General features: G+C 40.9%; 1 protein-coding gene across 5 annotated transcripts; it reads left to right on the plus strand.

Annotated features, from left to right (window-relative positions):
• LOC111251859 (lipase 1-like) lies at nt 1-26,616 on the plus strand. 5 transcript variants are annotated; one of them, XM_086990313.1, is made up of 9 exons: nt 1-239; nt 1,256-1,455; nt 4,275-4,530; nt 5,403-5,537; nt 5,881-5,984; nt 6,184-6,315; nt 6,423-6,542; nt 6,814-6,977; nt 23,227-26,616. In XM_086990313.1, the coding sequence occupies exons 1-9, from the start codon at nt 125-127 to the stop codon at nt 23,447-23,449; spliced, it is 1,449 nt and encodes a 482-aa protein (XP_086846439.1). In that variant the 5' UTR covers nt 1-124; the 3' UTR covers nt 23,450-26,616. The 5 variants fall into 5 exon arrangements, with proteins under 5 accessions (XP_086846439.1, XP_086846440.1, XP_022664662.1 ...); XM_086990314.1 differs by lacking the exon at nt 23,227-26,616 and adding an exon at nt 7,605-8,125; XM_022808927.2 differs by lacking the exon at nt 23,227-26,616 and adding an exon at nt 15,074-15,335 and having other exon boundaries at nt 2-239.

The following is a 26,616-nucleotide window of genomic DNA, read 5'->3' on the forward strand; positions in this document are numbered from 1 at the left end:
CATGTAACAGCTTTATTAAATAAACTGTATTCGTAAGTAGACGTTAGAACTACGTTCGAGGAACACCCTGCAACAGTTTGTCCTGTAGGACGTATGAAATGTGTGCGCATGTGTAACTGCCTTCATGAATAGCTCGTTCGTGTTTATAATGTGGACTTCCGTAAGATATTTCGGGCTTATCCTTTCGTCGGTATCGCTTTTGAGCGCGATGCTGGAGGACGCTCCAAACGAAATGGCAGGTAGGCCAGAAGGGACAGCTTCTTGTACAGGACTCTGAAGCGCCTAATGATTAATAATTAGTTGTAAATGTACATCGGACGATTCAGCTAGCATCATACTAATAATAGCATACAAACGAGGTTCGATTATTCAGGTCGCCTACAGTCTTCTTTGTCTGTTTAAACCAAGCAAGTAACGAATCAGCTTTGAAGGTCTGTGAATTTCAACGTGGAAAGTTTACAAATGGTGCTTTAGCTTTGTTGATCCGTCCGTTATTGTTGTGTCATCTAGAGTTGCCTGTGCCTACTCTTTAACTGCTAGCCCGTGTTCGTTCTTTTATGTTTCTACGCCGGGTATCGCCGTTGAGCATTCTATCGGACTGTTGCCTGTCAGCGTCGAACGAAGTACGTTCCAACCTAGACCCTTAATATTAGCAGGCAAACACGTTACCTACTAAGTTGTCACGAGAACAGCTCCAGCTTACCTCAATGAAGTCAACGGGCGTTACAACTGTAACCATTCTCAAACTCTTAAATTTGGATTAGACCAATTGAAATCAAGAAACGTTCCGATACCAAATAAGGCATTCTCTAGTTAGAAAAGCCCTGCACAACATATTGTGTTGACTTAGACTACAGAAAAAAAAAAAAATAGAAATCGGCAGGATGGGACAGGTGAAACACTTCGGACCCATTCACGTGGTGAAATTGAAGTTTTCTGCAAAACGGTTCAATTTGTGAGGAACATGGAAGGCAGAAATTAATCTAGTAAATAAATGAAGCAGTTATTTATGCGCGGTTCAATTGCTTGCTTAACTTTGAAAAAAATCTATCATTATCACAGTAGGTATTTAGGTCAACTCATTGTCTAATATTGGCCTACAGCCAATTTAGTTCGTTTAACCAATAGCTGAAAAGAAAAAAAAAGACCTTTCAAGCAACGTAGATGAGATTTTCAAAGAAGCAGCCATTGACATAAAATGCTCGTATAGAAACAGACTTCAGATATCAACAGCCTTATGTTACCTGATTGGCAGAAATCTTGGGCCTACCTTGGCATGGTTGGTATCAAGCTGGGAAAGGATCAAATAAGGAGTCCTGTCTCCTTACTGAGCTCGGACCTGGCTACGCTGAACTTTTCGAAAAGGCCAAAAAAAACTTTAAGACTTTCAACGAGATCAATCGAAGTGAAGCGAATATACGAGAAGATGTACTCGAAGAAAGTGACATGACACTGGTAAGTGCCAATATTCCTAAACATTTTAAACGCAACACAAGGTAGTATCGATAATTTTATCTTACTACATATCGTCAAATTTTTTATCTCTGCGAAAGGGGTTATCGATCAAGTTGACGGGACCAGAAAAAAGCACAAAGTCTACACATTTTTAACGAGTACGAGGTTAGCTGCCAGCTCCTATATGACGTATTTTTCCAAAATCAAGTGAATGTAACTTGGTTAAGTTCACGATGGAACAGCGCTACGCGTTTGTGCGGGTAGTAGTTGGTAACTATATACTTTTAGCTGAATCTTCCGCCGGATCTACTTAAGCCATAACTCTTAGATTATTCACACGCTACTTTGGGGGTCCTACCGCTAATTTTTGGGTTTTCGAAAGGTAGAAAGCATGATACCCGTGAGATTTTTTACTTGTACAAGTTGGTACAGATAACTGTGCATGGACCAATTTCGTTTTGTTCGCGGCTTTGCTTAAATAGATAATCGCAAACGCAAAACTTGTCTTCTTTTTAGCGTGGCTTTTTTTTATCCGGGCCAGGCTACACTTCAAGCTTCTGTCGTATGAATGTACCACAAGTAAGGTACGTTTCATATGACTTGTTTCAGCAGATTCTGGCCTGTTGCTCTCTAGAATACCTAGCCAGCTGGTCGCTAAGCTGAATTCATTATGATTTTATGGTACCTTATACGTTACTCGGCCTTCAATACATAATATACTACATGCGACAAGCTAAAATAGATGCGTGATGAAGATTCAACTAAATCAAGAACAATTTAGTTTTGTGTAAAAATAAAAAAAAAACTTTAATTATTGCCATTACGTACGGATCATCATCATCACTGTCTAGTTTATTTCACTATTTTCATTTTCTATTCTAATCGATGAAATACTCTCTGTTACCTTCTACTGCCTTATAACATGATACGTCTATTATGGTTGGTAAAAAAATATGAACGTACGATTGTTATTTGATAAAAGAAAAGATAGATAACGACAGGCGGCTGCGGTAGCTGATAACATCGTTTGTTTCTCTTATATCTTCAATTTTCTGGCCGAGTATACACGATCGATGTATTGCTATTGCTCTTCTGCCGACAGAGTAGAGGATTTCCACAGTGGCGATAGCCGTTCGGTAGCTATGTCGATAATCCCTGTAACTGTTAAATGGCATCACCGAACAGTCGCTTAGCTCAAGAAAGTGAAGATATTTCACAGTCAATGAGCCACGCAGAAGGGGCCCCTTCGTATGGATACTGTTACCAATATAAAATATAGTAAGTTACACAAACCCACTTGCTCACTTTTCATCTAGGGAACTACACAGGGGTTGAGCGCATTTAAATCGCGGACTGTTCATTAAAGCGCATCTACATTCATCCGCTATTCTTGCTATCGAAATAAAACTAGCTCCTTAACAATAACGAATTATTTATGGCAAAATGGCGGCCATTTTTTGAATCTGAACGAAGCCTAGCCGTCATCAAACTGGACGACCCCTTCCCCCAAACGAGACTAAAAATTGCGTTTTCTGCCCCAAATAGATAGAAAATTTTTTTTATCTAGTTTCAGAAAAATCTGAGACAAACTTTTCTGAGGCAAAAGAAGAGTTTTTCGATTTTAAAAGGCCCGAAAATTAATCAGGATAACCCAAGAAGAAAATACGCATGAGTGTTTGATACAGAAACTAAAAGCCGCTTTGAAGAGAGGAATATAAATTGCCAATAAACTCGTCCAGATCGGCCCTACCGTTTAGTCTTTTGAGGCTTTCTTTACACCTTTAATTTTTAAATCCCTTGCGTATTTAAGACTTTTGGCTAGTCATCAGCCCAAAATTTAAGTACGCTAAACTTTTTTGTTTGAACAACAGTTCATGAAACTTAACGCCTTTCAAAGTCACTCGACGTACTATTACTATTGAAGTTGTTTGCGGAAAGGACCATTTTGAAAATGCCTAATTAGTTACGCGCTGAATCTTAGCCGTAATCATGGTAGATTACGGCTATACTAAATACACATGGCGTACAGGAATAAGTCTTCTAGCACGAATAAAAAAATATTGTTGAAATATCTGTATTTACATTAAGTTTGTGAAAAAATCGATAAGAAAAACTCTAACTTCAGATATATATACATATATATGTGTTTAGAGCTGCATATATAAAGCTGTTCTTCGCGCCATTGAAATGTTTTAGAGCTGACTTTTTATTAACAAGACTAATCACACTAATGCGCATCCGAAAACCGGGTAGTGTGGGACATTTTCTAACACTCAAAAACGCGTATGCCTCGACCAGTAGGTTGGGGGGATGAAGCCTTGAAGCTACTGTGACATTACTTCAAGGCATCTATTCTTCTTCACCGGTATCCGTCACAGTGGCCTGCTACCGCCGCCCTAAATACTTTTTGGGATCGCTGCCCGCTCCCGGTGCCCATCATACATATGAACCTGAAATGGGCAATATTTGCGATTTTATAGAAGTTTCATTCATATGATTATACGACACAACAGAAGACAGAGCCGTAAACGGTTGTATTTTCTCTCGAGAACGTAAACAGTAAATGAATATTAATCAAGATGATCAAGAAGCTTTGCTTTGTTATGTGCACTTGGGTTTTTTGCTCAAACACGGCAATTTGGGAAACCTAATCGACGACTTATAAATAAATCAGATAAACCAACATTGTCCTAGTGCACATCTCGACTACGGCGTACGCAGGCTTTGCAAATTTTTGTCAACTAACATTGGCTTGTAACACCAGTTCAAAAAGTTAATTGTTTCCACTGAACTGTACTTGTAATGTTTTTACATTATAGTCGGATGTTTTTCAGGAGCAGCTTGTTGCTCGTCGAGGGTTTGGCCTCGAAGTACACAACCTATCGGTAGGGAACGGTTGGACCGTGTCCGTACATCGCATCATTTCTCGGCCTAGTGTCACGGTCGCCGCTGCTTCCGGACAGGAAAACGGATTAACGCATCTTCATAAGGAGAGTAAAACTCCCGTCCTCATACCGAGCTTCCTTCTTGGAAGTTCAGGCTTCTGGCTCACAGCTGCACGAAATACCTCTCTTGGTAAGGTCAAGCCTCTATATCGAAAGTGCAGTAAAGTATATTTGTGATATTCATCCGCCAGTTTCGCCTGGCTCTCCACGGACAACTTTTAGCTTTTCCTTGATCAAGCGAGGCTGAAATGCTTCTATAGTTAGCCCTAGTACTACTACCAGCGTACGCAACATGTCGTTGTCCATCTGCTTGTTTAGTCAAGTAGGCAGCAATGCCTAATTCTAAATATAAGCACGTAAATAGTACCCGTCGGAGCCAAAACGCTGTACAGCTTTGAATGCATGCAGCTTTAACGATGAGCGACCCCTAATTGGGCGACGAAAGGAAAAATTCACAATTGACCTTGTGACAGGTCCTTCTGTTACTTATCATTGATGTAAGCAGGCACAATGTGTGTTTGCGAGCTAGCAGAGTAAATAACGTCATGTCTAAACTTCTAACACCAAAATAACGTTGAATGGATGAGAAATACAGCAGATCATTACTCAGCGGCTAAAAACAAAATTCGGCTACAAAGTCCTGTTTCACAGCTTGACCCTGATAATTCTACTTTAAACCAGACCCGCATTACGTGAGAAGCGGTGAGCTGAACGAAGACCGTGAGGTACAAGATTAATGATCGAAAATTTAAAACGGTTGTCAACTGCGAGAGCTTGATTACTCCAATGAGTATCGTAGTGCGCGCGCGATGCCACCTGAGTTGAAGTTACCTTCTTGGATTTGCATTTAACTACTATAATAACAACCTACCCATATCAGTGAGCTTTTCATTCAAAAGATATTCTGGCTTCTGGTCAGAACAAGCTGGCTATTCTATTTATTCATAACAATTCAGTGTTTGAAAATAGCCAAAATATTCAACTGTGTGTTAACTGTTCTAGCGTACATATTGCAAGATGGCGGCTTTGATGTATGGCTTGGCAATTATCGAGGCAACTCGCTCTATGCTCATCATGAACAAACCGATTTCTCAAAAGATGCTGAGTCTCCCTGGGCGTTCACAGTCAACGATCACGGTAGGCATTTCAGGCTTCTCAGACCAAAATAAATTATAGCCAGCCGTTTATATCTTAGTACTTTATTATATCAGCCAGGCTTTATTATTTACTTCTCTAGCCAGCTTGAACTTTATACAGCCCCCTGTACAATAAAGGTTCGGTATGAAATACAGGAAACGCTAGTTAAACACTGCAATTGTAAGTAAAAATAATTTTTTCCGATTCAAAGAGTGGATTAGAGGCGACAATTTTTGGAAACCCTAGCAAAGTGGTAATTCAACATCGTCTAACTCCCTGTTAGCTATAATATTAAAAGAGGCCAAAATTCTTAATACCAACGAGTAACTTAATTCTATTACAGCTCTGTACGACACTCCTGCACAGATCGACTATATTCTTAGTGTGACAAACCAACCTAAGTTGCATCTTGTCGGCATGTCGCAAGGTTCAATTTCAAGTATACAGGTATATGAGGGGTTTCAGTCTTGCTCTATTTGAAAATTTTGTAGATATTTATTAAGTCTATGTTTTTGTTTTTTGCTGCGACAACAGCAAACGTTTCGACACGTCCAGTCTTCTATTATTATATATATCTGTACACATATTATGTGTGTTTTATATTCGATGTAACATGGCCTCCGCTCTGTTTCCTTTACTTTTCAAGATGTTCTCTTTACGACCGAGTTATAATGACAAGGTGATATCGTTTGCATCGTTGGCTGGAGCGCGTACGTTAGCGTCGGCTGATAAAATTCAGTTTATTAAGTATGTAGTGTGCCTGATCTCCCGACATATGGTATGTATGAGAATTTTGATTACAGTTTAAAAGGTGCAAATTCGTCATATAGGCTTCTCATGATTCGCTTACGTCTACCAAAATAAATCTGCCGTTTTCGTTTATAGAAACCAAGCGAATTTCTTCCATGGAATGAGAACATTGCCAGTTTGGTCCAGGGCGCTGAAAAGGAATCATTTGATCTCTTTCGAGACCTCATTGGAATGACTTCCGAGTACACAGATCTGGTAAGTTGTGCTTGAACTTTTCCATGCGCACATTATACTGAAGCGTATCTGTAAAAGTCACCGATATACGGATTGATGTAAGACACGTTACCGGAGTAGTTTGTGTACAGGTATTTAAATATGTCCGTTCAAGTCGATGTTTCGAACGACATTTGCATTTTTTTTTTCTCACACAAAAATACGAGAATAGCCTATATATTCATAAAGCCAAGAATATTTCCATTTTAGAAAATCTACTATTTGTAAAATACATCTTACTATTTGCTTGCAGAAAAAGCTGCCCCTTTGGGTGAAATATTTGCCTGGGGGCACTTCGACTTGGGTGCTTCGTTACTACTATGATCTTTGGGACTCCAACAAAATGATTGCGAATAGTTCCTCTGAGACGGAATTCGTTCGAAGCTTTGATTATGGTCCCAGAGGAAATTTACGCAGGTACATGTTATTGACATATTGAAACGTGAGGCCTGGTTAGTTCAATGAAGACGTAGTTTGAAGATAAGTTTTAGAATCTTTCGTAGACCTTCGCTTGCGAATACGCTTACATATTGTCGCGCAGATAGTCCTGGTGTCTTTTCTTGGATACGGACATGAAGCCTAAAGTGGTATTTTAGTTTGCTTATTTCTTATCACTGTTCGCCTTGTAGACAAAGCATTAATTTTGATTTTTTTTCTGTGGAACATTGGATACGATGGGAGATATGGCTTTAGATAAAACGATTAGTCATTTTAAGTGCTGACATTACAGATAAATGCGCTCAGTCGTCTCGGGCTATGTCAAGTTCTATACTTGTCACGTAGACTATATGCCCATTCAGTTCAGCCGATTCGATTATATAATTAGTATTTTAAAGGGTTCGCTGCCAAATCTCATTTTAAAGAAATTTACGATTCAACGAGTTGCAGATAAACCTGTATAAGTGCGAGCTTTAAATTAGCTCCTACTTAACCTTCTCACAAGTGGTTATTGTACTGCCAGCAATTGTTTAACGCTGTCCAACTTTCCGTTACTGCATCCAAATACAAATAATATATGCGACTTCCCGAAATCCTGTATTGCAGAATTATGCACATAAGTACTTCATTCTCAACTCATTCACTTCCTGGATCCCTCATCCACCTCCTGCTTGTTGTCCCAGTACGACCTACATGCCCACAGAACTTCTTTGGGGTGCATAATATTACGATGATGATACCGTAGAGAAATGTATACAAACGATATACGTAGTGGTCGGCTGTCAGCGGGTCATTCGATCCAACGTTGATACAACGAAAATACAAGGCTACATCAGTGCCATCCAACGGTGTAGGGACGACGTCAGGCCTTTTCCCGGAACAACCATATCTAGCCACCAATATTGACCTAAGGTGAACTGCTGCCTTCAATGTTGCTAGTGTTTTTGTTGTGATTAGCTGCCGCTGTTGGCATGTTCCAATATATATGTGACAATCCTGTTGTTCTCAGGAGTATGCTCGCTAAATCGTGTTGCGCACGTGAACGTCACGATGCACGCAAACGCATGTGTCCTTGTCGACATCTCCATTCCCAGCGGTAATAAAGACAGACTGACACCTCAACCTTACGACCGCTCGTACCATTTATTTCTGCGAGTAAATAGCGTTCATCGCATTTAATAGTTGGCAGCAAACGACAGCTGATATCAGCAGAAAAGGTAAAGAAGGAAAATGAACTACGCTGAGCGTTGCGGCCCCCCCCCCGTTGAAGTGTTATCTGGAGAGCAATGGACGCAATGCCTGGACTAATTGCAGCGACTGGGGAAGAAGACTTAGCAAAGAGGCAAACGCATAGAAAGAAAAGAGGGGGGGGGGGGCAGCGACAAGCAAGGGGCAAGAACAGTTAGAAGCTGGGTCAGCTAAGCGCTCGGTGTGGGAGGCGGCGACGGTTTCGAGTCATGTCGGTCGTTCCAAAAGTGTCCTCCTCGATGGGAACCTCTCAACTGAACGTTTAAGCTGCCGAATTCCACCTTTGTGTTTGTTGGGAAATGTCACATTAGGAACATTCGGGATGGAGTTTGGTTGGAACGAGTAGGGGCAGATACTAAACTAGCAAGTAATCCAAAACATGCTAAGATGTAGGGGCAAACGTCTTATTATAGGGTGAAGGGAACGGAGAGCGACGGTTAATGCTGCCATGTCTACCAGGTCTAAGGGAAGCTGACACGTGCTCTGAAAAATGTTCGCCTTCTTGTTTTTAAACCCCATTCATAGTCAGCGACGAGAACAACGAATCCAGGCTGCTGTACAGCCATGTAATTCTACTAGCTCTACTGTTTGCAGGGCGCAGGCCGACCTGCCGCGTATTCTGAACGATATATACACACAAGTAAAATCACATTGAATGAGCATACCGACAGCTAGCTCTGCGCGTATTTCTGTTATGTCGGACACATTGTTCATCAACCTTAATATAGACGTTCTATAGGCATTTAACAGCTATGCTAAGGCCTTGACAATCATGTTACCTAGTAGCTCGTCCGATTTGACATTTGTGCCGTGTCCTATCCGAATTAGCGAAACGATTAGCTCAAGGGATTAAAGCACAGCTGATTCTCCTTGGGAGATTATGTCCTGACAATAACTAGGTAATGAGCATACTACATCGTCTTCAACAGAATCGAAATGACCATATCTGCACATCGAGCAGTACCTGTTAACAACGTCATCGCAAAATACTTTCTCCGAACGCTGTTTTTGCTAAGGTTAAGGTTAGGTTTCTTCGCAATCCGTGAAAATCGCTTATAATGTATATGCAATGCGTATAGAGTGATGAAGAATACTCTTCGCGCGAAAAATAAAATTCGATCCTATATAAGACAACAGTGCTTGTCTCGTTCTGCCATTGCCAGATTTAGGCGGAAACTCCAGGAGGCCCGCAATTAATCTTGACGTTGCGTTGTTCCCACATGAACGCCGCTTGAAAAACATTGGCGGTCATTATCGTACTTATCGTTGTTATAGAAATGCACAAATTTCTTCCCTCAGTAACTCTAACTAAGATCTATCATATATCGTAATTTCGATTACACTGCAAAGACGTTTAATATAATCATTGAAGTATTTTGACAGGTACACAGTAGTAGAGGCAAAAGACAGCTCTTCAACAATATATAATGTCTGATTAACAGCTAGGGTCGAAATTCGACATAGTAGAAGCAACGATAGAAAAAGGGCGTAACGTTTTGGATCTTTGAATCACTTTTTAAATTCATTATTATATAGCATCAGAATGGCGCAACACTGACCCGGTCAAATTATTGCAAACTACGTAAGGCTCATTTTCTGATGCCCGCTAATGATCCTTAATAGGTTGTAGAATTAGCGTTCTTATCGACTGGAAGGCTGAGGTCGGACTTGGTGTTGGCCAAAAATTCCAGTTCGAAAATAGTCAAGTTACTCTTTTACTTCCATATGTACAAGCAAGGCAAACAATCTCATATCCGCAATGGGGTTCATGGAATGTATTTCCGTCTCCAGCTCTCATCACTGCAAGCAGTCTAGGTTTCATTGAATTTTCATTCGTTTCACGCGTTATCTTTTACTGTATCTTTTCTAAATAGATTCAATACAGAATCGCCAGTCTGGATGGATATCCGAAACCTCCGTGTCCCCACGAAAGTCTATTTTTCAACTGGAGATCTCTACTCTACGGCAGAGGAAAACTGGAAACTCGTGAGGAGTCTGCCTGCAAATACGACGGAGTATCTTTTCATTGATGATATAAATTACTCCCATCACAATTTTGCTATAAATGATAAGGATCCCAGCTTGTTTTATGACGTCCTCAGTTTTCTAAGAAAAGCCGAAGCAAACCCGACCTGAGCTATAATAAAAAAAAAATCGAAAGAAACCCATAATTTTACTAATCTGTTATATACTAAATTGATTCAAAGCATCCAAAATAAAGATTACATGCATCTTATTCAATTGGTAACCTTCAGTCTGTACGATATATCTTCCCGAATCATATCCTATCGCATGATTATTTATCTTAAAGGCTATTTCACTTGAGCTATTAGGTCACTTTTTAACATACATTATCGAAATAGTCATGCAATGCAAAACCTAAACGGTCTCGCGTGCGTCTCTATCGAGCTACTTATAGTATGTACTATGGATACCTCTATATACATGTGTGCATATTTCGTTCACTGTATATTACTGAAATGCCTGCGTTTCATTTATATCGCTCATTATAACATCGCCTTGAGCGGTCTTACAATCACTAGTTATTGCGTTCTTCAAAAATGTATACTGTTACGTAGGAAAGGTTCTCTTGTAATTTGCCGTGACTGTTTCAACTGGTACAAGCTAGATTCAACGGTTCAAGTTCGCGCCGCTCCCGCCACTATCTGGAGACGGGCTTCAAACCGGCCTAGAAATTGAGGATTGTATACGATCAATTCGAGATACCACTGGTTCTGTTTCCTAGAGAAACAGTATTCCAGAAAGCTGCCCGCGGCTATAAGAATGCACATCTAGCGGAGGAGGAAACCAGTATTGCGTTGGATACAAAGTACATCGTCAGTGAAGCCTGTGGCAAGGAACTGGTCAGGGCAATGTTCTGCCATGCTTCTACGACGGGATCCAGAATAGGTTAGAAGTTAGCAAAGTCTAGACAAATGGTATATATTTCTTCAATATTTTTCCTTGGCTCATTTCGAGCGTTTAGAGTCCTTCATAAGTCTCGATTCTGGGCCGAAAAGTGGCAACAAAGAGTTAGCAGATATCAACCCTGCGAAACGCCAGATACCATCGTAGATTATTAGTTGTTACTGAGACATTTACGTATTTTTTCAACGGGTTTTCTCGAAAACTACTGGACCGCTTTTGCCAGATGAAACTAAAGCGCTGCAAAAATTGAAACGCAAGTTAGCTGGCGAAGATAGGCTTCACGCCATAGCTCTTTTTATTGTACGACAAACGCAGTCGTGGACATGAGACTTCAATAATAACTTGTAGACGCACAGGGTGTGACCTGCTCTCAGAAATTATCTGTATTTATTAAAGAACTGAAAATGGTAAAAACATTCTAAATTTTGGAATTGTTGGACGTTGCGTGTATGAAGACATCGATTAGCGGCCAATGGCGTCGTGTGCGTTGCTAAGGATACGCTTCGCATCTTCGATATAAAACGATATAGTTTCTGAATAGGAAGCAACTGAGGTGCTGAAAACAGAAAATACAAACCGTTACGAGCTGACCAATAATAATTGGACAGAAGAGCGGATGGCGAGTTTGCGAAAAGACTTGCGCGTACCGGGGCGAAGGCGCTGGTCTAGCATCAGAGTCCGTCCACGAGCGCCGTGAATTTAGTGATTGCTTTCATAATAGGAACTGACGTTGGAAATGGGTACGGCGCCCATTTGTTCGGAACCAGTGTTGAAAGCAATAGCTCGGTAAAGTCGTGCTGTTTCCATCGGGCGGAATCAATTTAAATAGAATATACTAAACACGGGCGTCATTTTCAATAAAGTGGTAATTAAGCACAACGCAGGGTATGAGATTGAGATTGGCATGATGCGGCTGCAAAATGAGGGCGTGGAAGAGGTCGACATAGAGTTGCATAGAGTCCGTACTGGAGATGTCGTTGTGGGCCGCGCAGAGTGTAGTGCTATGGGTGGCTTAGGGCAAATATAAGAAGCAGCAATCTGATCGACAGAGATACAAGCGAGGGCAGCAAGCGCTGCATACGAGTTGTTAATTTTAGAGATGGCGGGGCTATTTTTTTTAGGCAAGCAGCAAAGTGGGCTATGGGGTCTTGCAGCGAATTTATAACGTAGTAGTGAGCACTAACCGCTGCATTATGCTGATATTATTCTTTTACATCACGTTGTTGTACTGTTCTGCCCCGGGCGCACTCTTGGTGTATGATTTTAGGCATAAACTAAATTAGCTCTAAGAAGCGACCTTGAATTATACAACCGAATGTTTGTGGTAGGATAGTTTAGGAAACTGAGTAGTAAAGTGTTGACTAATCTAGGTTAGCAGATATTCAAGTGTGAACGAGAGTGTGATAATCCTATTGTACGTAATAATAGTCGAATGAACCCATAAACTTCCCATTTTGTAAAAATCGTAGAATTATAAATATTACATCTAGGTGTTGACCAAGAAAAACCTAAGGATCTGATGCGACACGTAATGTACCCTCCAAACGACCTTTTAAGTAACCATCTATATGATCAACTATATGAAAGCGGTATGTTCATTATTACATTGTTGTCAGGAGTCAACTCTTCGTCGAAGGAATAAAAAAAAGGCCAATAACACTCAGTCGATTTCTGTCACAAACTACTCGAAACATTGACTCTAAGACTGAATCTAGAAAAGTGTAGCAGGCAGCAGTAGCGCTTCATATTGAATTTGAACTAAAAGTATCGTATCAGATTAATTTACTATGTTTTATAGGAAGACGTGAAGATTATTGTTGAACATTTGAGGAAAGGACGACAGGCATCGATACTAGGATCTTTGAAAGGCGCCAAAATTCTGCTTGTTTACGTAATCGTAAGAATCTTTTAGTAGGCTTTACTCTTGTCCACTTCGGGAACCAGCTTGTCATGGCTGTACCTTAACGTGGAGGCCGATGTTTAAGCTTAATCTGTTCTGTTTTTTTAGCTTTTTATTAATACCGCTTTATTTAAAATGAATTATGGCTATACGTTTTAACTAAACTATGTCAGAATAGATGAGATGTGTTTTTTTTTTTGAGTATTTAGCAACTTTAGTAACGGAGGAAAATGTATTTTCACGTACGTAATAAACTAACAAATAATCACGATGAAATGAAGCATCTTAACGCTTTCTAATAGGACCGGATATCTTAAAACATAAACAAGCAGTCTCGCCAAGTAACATCAATACAGCCGACCTTATTGTGGCCAGCTGCATCTATCACACCTCAACACATTCACAGCAGACCTCAGTATTTACTACTCAGCGAAACACTATCACTCAGTAAAACCTGATTCTGATGAGAGACCCAGACAACTGCAACAGTGAAACGCAATAAGGCGCGTAGAGTAGTATAACAGACTAACTATTGCTATGTACACGAACTATAATCTATTTAAAATTGTGTATAGTTGAGGGTCAAATCAGAGGACAAAACGGGATATGGGGCAAAGCTCGGGGAGTAACTTAGTAAATTACTGAAACTTAATTTCCACCCGTAAGTCTGTTACGCTTACATTGCTTTACGTCCGAGAGAAACCAGCTAAGCTCGATAATTTACGTTCACTTTCATCTGCCTAACCACGTTACATCAATAAGTACAGAGAAAATATTGCGGATATATGCTGATAAATATATAGCGAGTGGATACCAGGAACTCGTCTCTTTTTGCGGTCAATGGTCTGATCCATCCCAGTAATAGCAGTGGTGTGGTAGGGAATACGCCCGATCTGGGCAAAATGGAGAACATAACTGTAAGAAGCTAGGAAGAATCGACGATATCGCCAACGGCATCGTTCAGAAAGCTCGAAGTAACAGGCTGGCTCAAAAGATATGAGCTTTTTAGCCAGGAAGCGATGATAGCTAAGGCATTGGGCAAGAAGGTACCTAAGCGAGAAAGAGATGCGATTTTCTTCAGTTAATTGCAACCACGATGTTTATTGAGATATTTAGAACTAACTTGTTTACCTACAATAAACGATCTGTACGACTTTCTGTAATCTGTAAGATCTATAATAGGTATGCGGAACGCGAATACTCAAAACAGGTAAATACAATGGAGCCCTTTTCGCGGGCATTGGTAGTGAGGGGTTTCGCCCCATCACGCACTAATAACGTTAGCAATAATTGTTCAAAACAACAACTTTCTACTCTTTCTACAACTTTCTAGCTGACTCGTTGGTTGATCTCTCCATCTGCGGGCAGCTTTTTCCTACTGGGATGGGTTCCTGGTATGAAACTGGCAGTTAAGATCAAATGAGCATCCCTTAAGTCATTTCAGCTAACTCGCTAATTATAAGCCTATCCCTGTAAACCATTCTTCAAACACGTCTCTTACTACTCTTGATGAGATTTTGATAAGCCCATAAATGCGAAGAATTCAAAACTCGATCTTCGCACATTCTCCCAAAGTAAAACTTGAATAAATAATTTACGTATAGAATTTCCCTGATTCCGTGGATTTTTCATCGAATTTCGCTAATAATAAAATACTATTAATAGTAAGTTATTTCTCTCATAAATAAATAATATAAAAGAAACCAAATTAAACTCTAATGTAGTTTAGAAAGAGAATTAACTCGCACGTGAAACAGTGGTAATCTTACTCACAAAATATAAATTACGAAAAAAATTATTATTTTCGGGGTACGAGCCTGATAGCTTAAACTTGGCTTACTTGACAATATTAGAAATGATAAGATCGTATATTTTATCCTATACGATAATCCTTTTAAGCCAGGCATTTTATTTTTTTAAGGCAAGTATTTCTATTTTTTACGATTTAATGAAAATGACAGGAAATATGTATGTAACCAAGCCTTCCGCTTCCTTCCAGACAGAGCATGAGACAGCCTATTCGGGTATCAATGTACAGATTACAAGCAGCTGCAAGTGAGTGCAGAAGTGAGCTTACCAGCGTCTTGAAAACGCAAAATAAGGGTAACCTACTGCTGAGTGGTTTCGACGATTTAGTCGCGAAGCGTCAACCCTAGCCTATAAAATGGCGGTGGATGAAGTGGTGGAGCAGCTGCTTAGCCCGTGCTACCAATTATCTGACATACTTTTAAACAACTATAATAAATATCTACTAGTAATTATCCGCGTTATTTACTTCTTAATTACCTGCCTGCGTCGTTGACACTAGTGACTTACAAATACGTACGCAGGTACTCTCTAGTACCAGATTCATTCCGTAAACAAGTAAGTAATTATAAAAAAGAATGAACGACAAATATGTTTTATTACTGCATTGGGTTTTATGAAGATGCTTGATACATGCGCTTCGCCTTATAATAGCTTAAACTACGTACATCTCTAACTACGCTTTGACTTTCTTTACTGTATCAAGTACGGAAAGAAACAGTACAAGTAGCAGTATTTAATTGTATATACTTGTCAATTGAGTTTGTGTGATTTTTACCCTTTATGAGACAGGATGCCCATCAAATAAGCAACATTGCGGGCCTTAGTTACGCCTTAGTGATTAAAGCATGCCTAATCGCACTAGCATACCGCCATTATTTACTTTGGATATAGGCGAGTTTTTTCCTGAAATAGATCCGATATGAATTACGGTACTGAATATGAACGTTCGATAAGTATACATAATAACTATAAATAGACAATGAAACAGCCGTGAACCTTTAGTGCGACTATGCAAACCCAATATACAATTATATATTGTAAGGTTTTCGCAACTGGGTTCCGCTAGCAGCAAACAAATTGAATTAAAATATCTTAGTCGAAAAATCAAGCGGTACGCGCCATTTGACTGCTGTTGCGCTACTAACCGATTAGTATTTCATCGAAGGAAAATTGTAAGACAGCCTGATCTGACCGTTCATTCATATAATGCATAAGTATTACTAGCTTCTTTGCTACAGGAACACCGCTTCTGGATTTCCAATTAAGCAGCCCACGACCCGCTACTACAGGCGACAAAAAGTAAAGATGCTACGCTTTTACTATATCTGTATTTAAATAGAGCACACCACAGAACACATCTAGAGAAACGTTCAAAATTACGAGACTGCTATTCGGCAACGCTCAAAATATCCCCATCGCTACGCAACCTTCTACTATTATAATGTAAAGGGTGATGTATTTACATCACTTGCGATGATTCAACACACGTAATTATCCTAAGTAGAGAAGTCGACCGGCAGATTGCAACTTGGCGGACTCGTGAGCCAATGCGCATTCCTATGTTGCCTTCATCGCCTAAACATGAGGTAACGGGGGCCTAACCGCGTACCTCTAGCTACCGACCAACCGAAATCTCCAGAGCTTCACCTGTCGCATTTTCTAAAATGGCATATCTTAACGTCAACGACGCAGTAGGTGAGCTCGCTATTACGATGCAAGTTTGCTGAGCCTACTTGTTGTGCGCTGCGTATTCGATCATTCACGGATCAAGTTCTGATTAGTTCAGAGTTGGCGACGCTCAGCTGTGGCCGGCCAACCATCGGCCAGGCGCTGTCCACCAATAACCTTTCCACGACATTAGTGACCTGGCTTGACTTTTTCCTTCCGTCTAACCACCCCCTGGATTCCCCTTCTTAGGGTGTACTTTTTGCAGACGAGGTACGGGGATTTCATAGCCGTACACCCGCCTCCTGAAACGGAACCCGATCGAATTATCTGCCTACGATAGCCGAGCAGCACGTCGTTCCGAACGACTACTGGCACAGCTCCGTACACCACTGTAGGTGCACAGTCGTCAGGGGCCAGCAAGTATGACGACTTTGCCAAGCAAATATATGGAGCGACTGGCAGGCAAGTGAGAGCGGCATTTCAGCTTCATGCAAAGTAGAACGACTAGCGATTCTCATTCATGACACCCCACGAACTTGGCTAAATCGAAGAGAAGGTCGTTGTTGAGAGAGCAGGCCAGGTATTAGATGAACCTGTAATGTTAGTAGGGCCTGTTTCTGGCATTATAAACTGACCAGCCTATCGCCAGTTTAGCGCTGACGTGAATTCTATAAAGCCTATGGCCGATTTTCTTAGAGCGGCTAACCAACGTTGGAGCTCCTTGAAGCAGCCTTAATCCACACTAAGTTTAGGCTGGACTAACAAAGTATTAGGATTATGAAAGTATATATCATTCAGCAAAACAATAACTTCGAGTCCACAAAAGCAGTAATATAATGTACGTGTTGCGATACACTGGTGCAGCCCACTCTCCATATGTTTATAGTAGCATCAAGACGATATTTCGCAAGTATGATGGTCTGCTGGCATTGGTGTTTATATACTAATTCAAGCTACCTACAACACAGTGAATCGTACTCAGATGTACTACGATAGTAATCTTGAGTAATGCCTTATAATATCGGGATGCCGCATACGAGATATTGGTCGAACACAATGACATTAGTAATGTCTTGGGCCCGAATGATCGTCATCAGCGATACGCAGAACTTCGTTGGCATAGTATTATAGTCCAGTATGCGTCCTTCGTTGCGAGGCGGCATAACAATGTAGGATACAAGAGTCTGCATCAGTGTTATAGAACGAAAGGTTTACTGATAAGTCATTGGTCCCAGCAGTAGCATTAAGACCACTTGAGCTATGCTGATGGCTAATCACGGGCCCGATATTTCCCGGTCCTGTCGTTAGTAGCACAACGTTTTCCCGTCAAGCTGGGTCGACACGGAAAAAGTCATAAAAACTATACTGCCATTTTCATATACACATATATGCATAACCACAAACCCTTGCCTGCTTTATAACGTGGAACAAGCTAATTTACCATTAACAGGTTGATTAATTAAGAACAATAGGCTTGTGTTAAATTCAGATCGTCTAGATATCACTATGTAACTGGTTCATTTATGGCGCTTAGAAATCCCTATTTGATCACCTGCCGAAAAAATAAAACATTACATACCACCTACAACTAGAGTAGTCGACCACAGCCCTACCAGTCCAAGGGCTCACGAAAAAAAGACACCGAAGTACAGGCAAAACTTTGGCAATCGTTGGTGCCACCTGGCGTTTCCTATGAAAAAAAGTCCAGATGACATGTATATGTATAACATTATTTCGCCTCGGCACGCTTCACCTCCCCGTGCCGGACCACGAGGCCGCAGGACTAGTAAGCAAGCAAGCACAGACAGCGCTGTAGACTACGATAACAGGCATCTGTGGTATCGCCATCTCGAGAAGGACTGAACACTGGCATGTATGTCCGTGACACGCTGGACCGCACGACTGACAACTAGCACTAATGGCCTTTTTCTGTCTTGAAAATCGATCAGTTGTTCATGACAGAACGCACGATCTTAATTATGGAACGTCAGCAGTGGAGTTAACGATAGCAGTGCCAATAGCAACAGTAAAAGTACAAGCCTGCGAGAAAATAACGGTGTCCTATTATACATTGTACTGCTGAAATTTTTATGATATGAGCCTCTGGACCAAAGGAACTGTGAAGTGGACGTAGAAAACGAATTAACCCGGTGGCGCTTCATGACTAAACAGACGTTGTAAGCATGCAAACTAAATACCAATAGCCAATAGTTCTAAACGATTGTGCTCGACATATACGACTATCTGCCTATCCAGAATATGAAACAAAAAAAAAGTAACTGGATACAAGTGTATAATAGTGTTTGTTCTGGCGCTCTGGCCCCTCTTGATTCGTGGTGCTCCAGCATGCGGCTTTACCATTGCAGGCGCAGACAAACTTCGAGCGAATTAGATAAATGAGTGTCAGCAAAGGGTCATGTTTGAAGCTTACGCGGTTTTTACTTACGTGGGGACAGTAAGATTCTCTTTAATCAGAGGGTAGGGCCACTGAACCTACCTCAGCTGCGGTTTCTATTGTACGTTGTCTTATTGTAGTTTGTAAAGGCCGACCTACTGGCTTAACTGAAGCCGCCGCGACCAGCCTTGGTCCCAGTGAGTGTCGATCGACCTGCTGTTATCTTCAAAGTCAGTTCTGCACAGTATCTAAGGCCGATCCTTGTTCGCGTCGATAGTAGGCTTAGCAGAAGGAAAAAGGTGGAGAGGGCGTACACCTCATTTTTTGTGTACCCTGCGGTTTGCATTATGAGTGTGTAAATAATTGGTAGCTTCTAATGACACTGGAGCATCGACTTCTTCGTCCGCATGAGCAAATTGATTTCGCAAACTTTGCATACTGCTTTAGTGCGTCAGCGGTTACTTTACAAGGTGCGTGGTATAATTCCTTCTGGTGGCGAATAGGAAAGCGTTGATTGAAGTTGTCCAGTCGATATGGAGAGACACAGAGTTTTGCCTCATTGGGTGAAGCAGGCTTACGCCCCGGTAAAATTAAATCATTACGTTAGATAAAGGAACGAACAGCTTGGAAGGGTTTTCTGGTTTTCATTTTGGTGAAGGTAAGATTGCTTTTGTAGGATAACACATGAGAAGTAACCACGTTTTTCTCACAATACTACATTGTCGATGCAACTCGAGCACAATATTTCGTTTATTTACGAAGTACATCCAAGTGTATCCCTACCCTGGACGCGAAGAAGGAGAAGTCAGAAATTAAATTGATCTCAATAATTTGGATTATTACCCTGAACATCGACAATAATTGAATATTGAGAAGAAATATGTTAGGTCTCTTCCTTCCTGATCGAATCCAACACAGGTGGTGGATAGGGACGCTGAGATGGGTGACCCTCTCACACTTATCGAGCGAGAAATGGCTGTGCGGAAAGAATACGAAGCTAATTTATTAAAGATATGCACACGTGTAGCTATACGAGGTAGTTTCTAGCTTCACGCTTACAGGAAGAGGAATGATGATCCGCCGCCTTATTATGAACTTAAACTCGGCCCTCATCAGTGCAACGGTATCCTTTTTGTGAACAAAACAACCGTGATACAACTATACCGTCATTTTGCTGAAATGGCCTAGACAGAGCCAACGAGTTTACTCGTATATCTAAGTGTCAATTCGTGCTTAGAATCCGAAGAGAGGTGCGGTTCGTACGCGATCTTAATAGACGTATGTTAATTATGTGCGGCCAGCGTAATATGAACGTACTCTTAGTTTAATGTGAAGCTGAAACTGCTGAGCGTTCCTTCATAATATTCAATCATTAGATCTGGAGGAAAAGAATGTTCAAACTTTATTTTCTTACTAGATATGTAACGGTTTATTAAACATTTACCTAAAAATAATTTATTAGTTGTTTGTTAGGTACGAACATCTAATTTTAGGAAGCCGGCCACACCAGTTACTTGATCGTGCAAAATAATCAACATCTATTTTCAACTTTAATAGAGTTCCTGTCAATAAAATCATCTGCCAAAAACTCAATATTGGCCTACGAACAATAGTGTCAACGCTTTTCGAAATAACAGTACCCCTTGTTATAAGCACCATTATTACAAAGCAGGCTAATCGTCAAAGATAAAAACGGTCTGAACTTGTTTCACTACTACACGTCATCAATGTTAAAATAGAAAACGCCTATTTATCCAACGTTTAAGCTTTTTTTGACGTTTTAAGCACATATTTATGCTGAGATCATTGTACTGCTGCTATATAAGTTGGACAGACAATAGTTGTACGCACGTGCATGCCATTAGCACGAACACCAGTGAGTGAAGCGATCGAAGATTAATAGAAATACATAGAATACTATAACGGTGTTTTTTTTAGATGTTATTGCTGTCCACTTCGACAAAATTTCCATCAGATCCCTACGCTGATAGGTCACCTATTAGATAAACACATGGGGTGGCTGATGAGCGAGAGAGAGGAGCTTCTCTGCACAGTCAAATAATAGCCTATCAATCCAGCAAGACCAGGCCGTCCTCCACTATCTACGACTCCCATCCAACGTTACACCGACCCACAGTTTCTGGTGGTCTTCGCTAACTTCTCTCCCAAGGCACTTCTCCGTGCCTTTGTTTCCATTGAAGAGAAGTATCGCTTCGCCGCCGTTGCGTCGTAAAGTGACAGCATTGACGGGACTTGAGGCCAATGACGCGTACTAAACAGCCTGCGCGAATGAAGAAAATTATTTTAAAAATAACGGTACTGTTTAGGACTGAGCATCCGTTTCTTCCATTTAAACCCCCTTTCCTTAGTCCTTCCTACTTTTCCCTAACTAACCTTGCGGAACTGCCACATGCTACCGCACGGCCAACCCAAAAAGCTTGCAACATTGAAAGGAAAACGGCTACGGAAATTGCCCAATGTGCGTCTTACACGTCCCACAAAGGCGGAACAAACCAATAGCGGAATCAAAAGAAAGCCAGAAGGACGTCGTCGCATGGCGTATCATTCAGGTACAGAACGATTTCGCGGAAATGGAAGGAGATACAGATGGCACTTAAGGAGTTTCCGTAGCGACGGTAGGAAAAGCGCTGAACGAGTAAAGAGGAGCAGAGTGAAAACAATCGAAAAATGCATTTTCATATGCCTGCCTTGCCATTGTCGCCGTCGTAAACATGGAGGATAGGCAAGCGACCATACGCTTCCCCCACGAAAGATAAATGCTGTACGCTACGAGCGAAGTTATAGTGGCCCTCGCCAAAGCCGTTGAACGGGCAGTAAATACTACGATGGAGTTGACTGGGCGATCATAATCCAAGAGCAACCAAAGGAGAAGACACTACAGCTTCAAATGACCTTGGACATATTCGCAACCTACAACCCTAAGGTGAACTATCACTTAGAGAGAGAGAGAGAGAGAGAGAGAGAGAGAGAGAGAGAGAAATATTATTGGCGCGTACACATCTGACAAAGTGACTGGAGTTTTCATTAGTTTGGAAGAACGCTGACAGTAGTAATCGTATGATTCTTCCTTTGCAATTGCTGAAGACTCTTAGCGCAAATAACTTTCCGCAGCTAGCAATGATTCGTACGAAACTACTAGAACTGATCTCACGTATATGGTCGAAAATTTGTTTCTCGCACAAATAAAAAAAATGTAAAAGTCTTTAGACTGATCGAATGTAACTCCGTGAGTGAGCTGGAACGAAGAACTTAATTCTGCAATGTACTCTGCTAAATGTAATCTAAGTTAAACTGTTACGTAAAAAAAAAGGAATGAATTAGGCGAGTTGGGGGTCGAAAAGAGAGGAAAAAATAGTCGACGATCTAGATTTGCCCTGATCTATGCTGAAGCGTATCAAAAACCCAATGAACATTTGGTTTTTGCATTGAGGTAACGATCTGATCATTGATTGAGCACGCAAGAATCGTCCGTAAGCGACAACAGGATTATGTTTAAAGGAATACAATATTGTATCGTATGCGGTAACTTGCCATTCGTTTAAAAAAGCATAATCGGGTATCAATTTGTCGCTCAATCCACTGACACCCATTGGCACCCATTTAAAGTTTACGTTGACGATTAACATAACGAATATCTTAGACTCTTGTCCGTCGATAAGGGCTTTTATTTAAGCAGGCCTCACAAGGAACTGGAGCAAGGACAAAGTAGTGTTGGCTCTAGACCACTACACAGACGTCGCGAAGTGTCCTTTTGCATTGGTTGTTCTCGGCGTAGGGTAACAACCTTTTGACTTTCATGAACGCCAGGGAATGAAGCGACACGCATCATAGATCTAAATTTTGAACATTTGAGCTACGACTATCTACAATAGACATGAGAAGACAGACTACGATCTATTAATTAAGGTTATATTATACTATTATATGAAACCAAAAGACAACACGACCTTCTGAAGGATTAATTTAAAGAATAAAACTATGTCGGAACAGGCAGTAATTGGTGCATTTATTACGACGCACAGAAAAAAGTGCATGGTTCGTTGTTGACGGCGGGTTACAAATAGCTTAGGGCACTCGGACTCGACAACATGCGTTCAATATGCGGCAGCTTCAATGTCTAGTGAGTAATTTTGCACGATCCTATTTTCTTCCTGTATACTTCGAGGTACACAAGGTTGATTCGGCTAGGCGTTTGTGCTATTCGAATAGGACCTACATGTGCAAATAAACAATTAATTCGTTGTTGAATATTTTTGCAGACGACATTTTCAGCGGCAGGCCCTGCTGAGAACGGCTACACGGTGTAAAATAGATGAGGTAGGAAACACCGGGGCGACGTACGAGCAGGCTCGATATAGAAACGAAGGTGGCGTATGTGTACGGCTCAACTTGAACGGCGTGCGATACTGCGTACGAAATTCAATGTCGGACTATGCCGACAGACCCACTTGTCTAACTGTCACACATCAGTGTTGCTGGTGACCACCTCAGAAATAGTACTAACATGTTTATGTTCATAGTCAACGGCCTTGTGTATAATATATGTAAAAGGAATTGTTTAAACCTATACTGAGGAAAGTCAAAACGCAAGGTATGCATGCACCTCGAAAAAGCTCGTAAAAAATTGGGCCTAAATCGTTCTTTCTTGAGCTTAGACCCCTTTGGTGCTCAGTGGAGTGCATATGTCCGCTTTTCTGCCGACGATATTCGATATCAATATACGTTTTTCTATAGAGAAGCGTCGTTTTATCTATAGTAGTTAGGTGGAAGAGATGAGCTAAGTAAGCTAGCCTCAACTTTAATTGATCTTTCCTAATTTCTGGTCCGGTATAGTTACGCAATAGACACTCAACCGGCGTATATCGAGAAACGATGGGCGATGGGATTTTTCTAGGCAGCAGAAACAGACCCCCTCGCGCACCGCGAGCCCATCGAGCGACGACCAACTCCCCGCTTACATCTATCTATCCTACTCCGAGCGAATTCGGGGTAAAGAGCAAAGCGCGGTCCTACGACAAAAATACTCGTCAGTAAAAAAAATATACTTGGAAAATCAGTATCAATGATGCGAATCGAAGAAATATATTGAAACTAGTTTAATCATAACGAGGCACTATTGCACAAGTTGAAATTATTATATTTTTCATCCTAAACCCCCTAACCTATTTCAGTATGGCTCAATTTAGCTTAGTCTCAAAAGGAAGAATCTAATTGAAGTGTATCATTCGCGTTCTGAGGACGCTGGTCGAGGCGACACTCTCTAAGTAATAGGCACGAAAGCCGAGTTTTTTTTTTCTCTAGAACCTAATGTTATATATTTAATATCTAACCTGTAAATCGATTTCGACTTGAATCTCCGCAAGAAGTCACAGGTATGAGGACAAGGACTGAACTAAGGACTGCTATACAAATAGCATGTCTCAAGTGATCCCTTAATGACTGTTGCTATAACCAGGCACAATCTGCCAATATTGGGCTGTTGTGGTCTTGGCATGTACGATTTACACTGCTCGTAGATTCATTCCGGAAGTTTGATATGGCCCAATGGCCGACGGTATTTCATCGCGCGATCATACTGCCTGCTACAATGATAGCCAGCGTCGAGAGTTAGCCAGTAGTTTGAGAACGAGAAGTAAGTTAAGACTTCTTTTTTATTTGAAAAAAATTTTGGTAAAAGCGCAAGTGCTGGTGCCGTTACCTATCTGCAGACAACAATATCGATCGTACTGCCGGACATAGTTATGGAAAGATATTAATTTATATGAAGATAGTTTTATCTCTTCCTCGGGAAGTTTCACTGCGTGCAAAATTTTGCCCTTGAAATAAATAAGCATACAAAGCTGAGAGCTAATCTAAATGTTAGACAATTCCTCAGTTTTACATGTTCAAGATATAAGATCAGCAATATTACTACGATATGAGCACTGATACTCGCATCCGTTTTTTTTTTTGCAAAATACAAAACAAAAATTACTGATTTGACCTTATGTGGCTCCATAAAAAGGAATATGCATAAATTTGGTTAAATGCTTAAGGTTAGTTCAGAAATTGGATGGGTAACGTGATTCTCACACCTCTCCCTAGATGTGTAACTGCCATAAGAAGATATCGATTTATTAGCTTAGTTTCAAGCTTTCTTCTTCTCTTCCTGGTAAACAAATTCTGGTAATTCTCACTTGGCAGATAATTATCTATTCATTATGTCTATAACTGGTTTGCTAACCCTGGATTGTTACGAAGAATATATCATTGCATCCTGTGCAATAGCTTTACTTGATGGCTAGCGTACATCTTGATCAAATTCTATTCTACGCTACGTAATTGTTACATCCAGCCGAGCTGGACAGCAGTTCTGTCCTTGACCCAGATGTTTTCACGCTTTTTTAACGTTGCCTGATGTGAGCGTCGAGGAGTCGGTGTCGCACACCCACTCCTGAGTATCTTGGCTGCCAGCATTTTTTACGATGAGAATTGAATTTCAGCCCAAAGAAGTAGGTCACACCACTAAGGGGCCTGAGCAGCATGTCAGCATCAAGCTAGTCGTCAGTACACACAGAACAAAAAACAATGTCACAAAAATAGCGAACGCAAGTGGCTGAAAATGACCCTCAGAATATTTCAAATACGTTTAGGAGTATCTACTAATGCAGAGTCTAATAGACATGAGCGTTTCATACTGCACAAGCTCACATAGAATGACTCTGGCTATAACGCGATGTCGTCGACCAGCTGCCGCTTGAAAACGAGACCTGCTAATGTATTAGTGATTCTAATAATAAAAGATCTTACTTACGCCCGATATATGTTCAACTAGCGGGCTTTTGGGGCTTTATGGCCATACAATTCAAGGCTACAAAAAGGGCCGCAATATGTCTTAAACGAATTCGGCGCGTGAACTGAGACAGCCGTATACGTGGCGTAAATGAACAGGCGTATCAGACGCCTGCCCCATGGGCAGCTACACTTGAGTCACTTTTGCTCCGAGGTGCCGTTACTCAAAGAAACGTGTTATTTTACGAGGCTCAAACCAGCCTGGCTACAACAGATCCAGTCACCTGTTAGCCCTAATTGAATAAATGACTAACCGTTATTACTGGGTAGAGGATAGTAAAATGCAGTACAAGATTCAAGTCCTATGTACTAAGCGAACAGGTACAGACGTGTGTCGATCTTCTTGGCAAATAACGCAAAATCGTACGAGATTAACTGTCTCGTGTACATTTTGTCTTCTTTTGGCTCTTTTGCATAAAATAGAAAGGTAACAGGGCTTAACGATGCACTTAAAAGCTGAAAGGATCAACTATTAATAACAGAAAGCGCAACGTCTCATCTCGCCTTGGGATTTACGGAGCTACGATTCTATTGTGTTCAATGATGGGAGCTCTGTCTGTGCACAAAGTGCATTTTGTACGCCCTATCGTGTCACGCACTCGGTTACTGCACGATAGTAAGTAGCAGTCGTTCAGCATCTCCCTGTCATCTGAATTCTAAGCTGTTTTAACTTGACCACGGGTAAAATTGACAAATTTTAACAAAAATAGTACAGTTTGTGCAACGAGCTTTACTGTGTAAGTTTAACATATGCTGTAAGTTTAATAAATGGTTGTTTTGTTACTATATTACTTATTCATACCACTAAGCAATTTAAA

This window comes from Varroa destructor, unplaced genomic scaffold (assembly GCF_002443255.2).
Source record: "Varroa destructor unplaced genomic scaffold, Vdes_3.0 BEIS01000005.1, whole genome shotgun sequence".
Classification (NCBI taxonomy): domain Eukaryota; kingdom Metazoa; phylum Arthropoda; class Arachnida; order Mesostigmata; family Varroidae; genus Varroa; species Varroa destructor.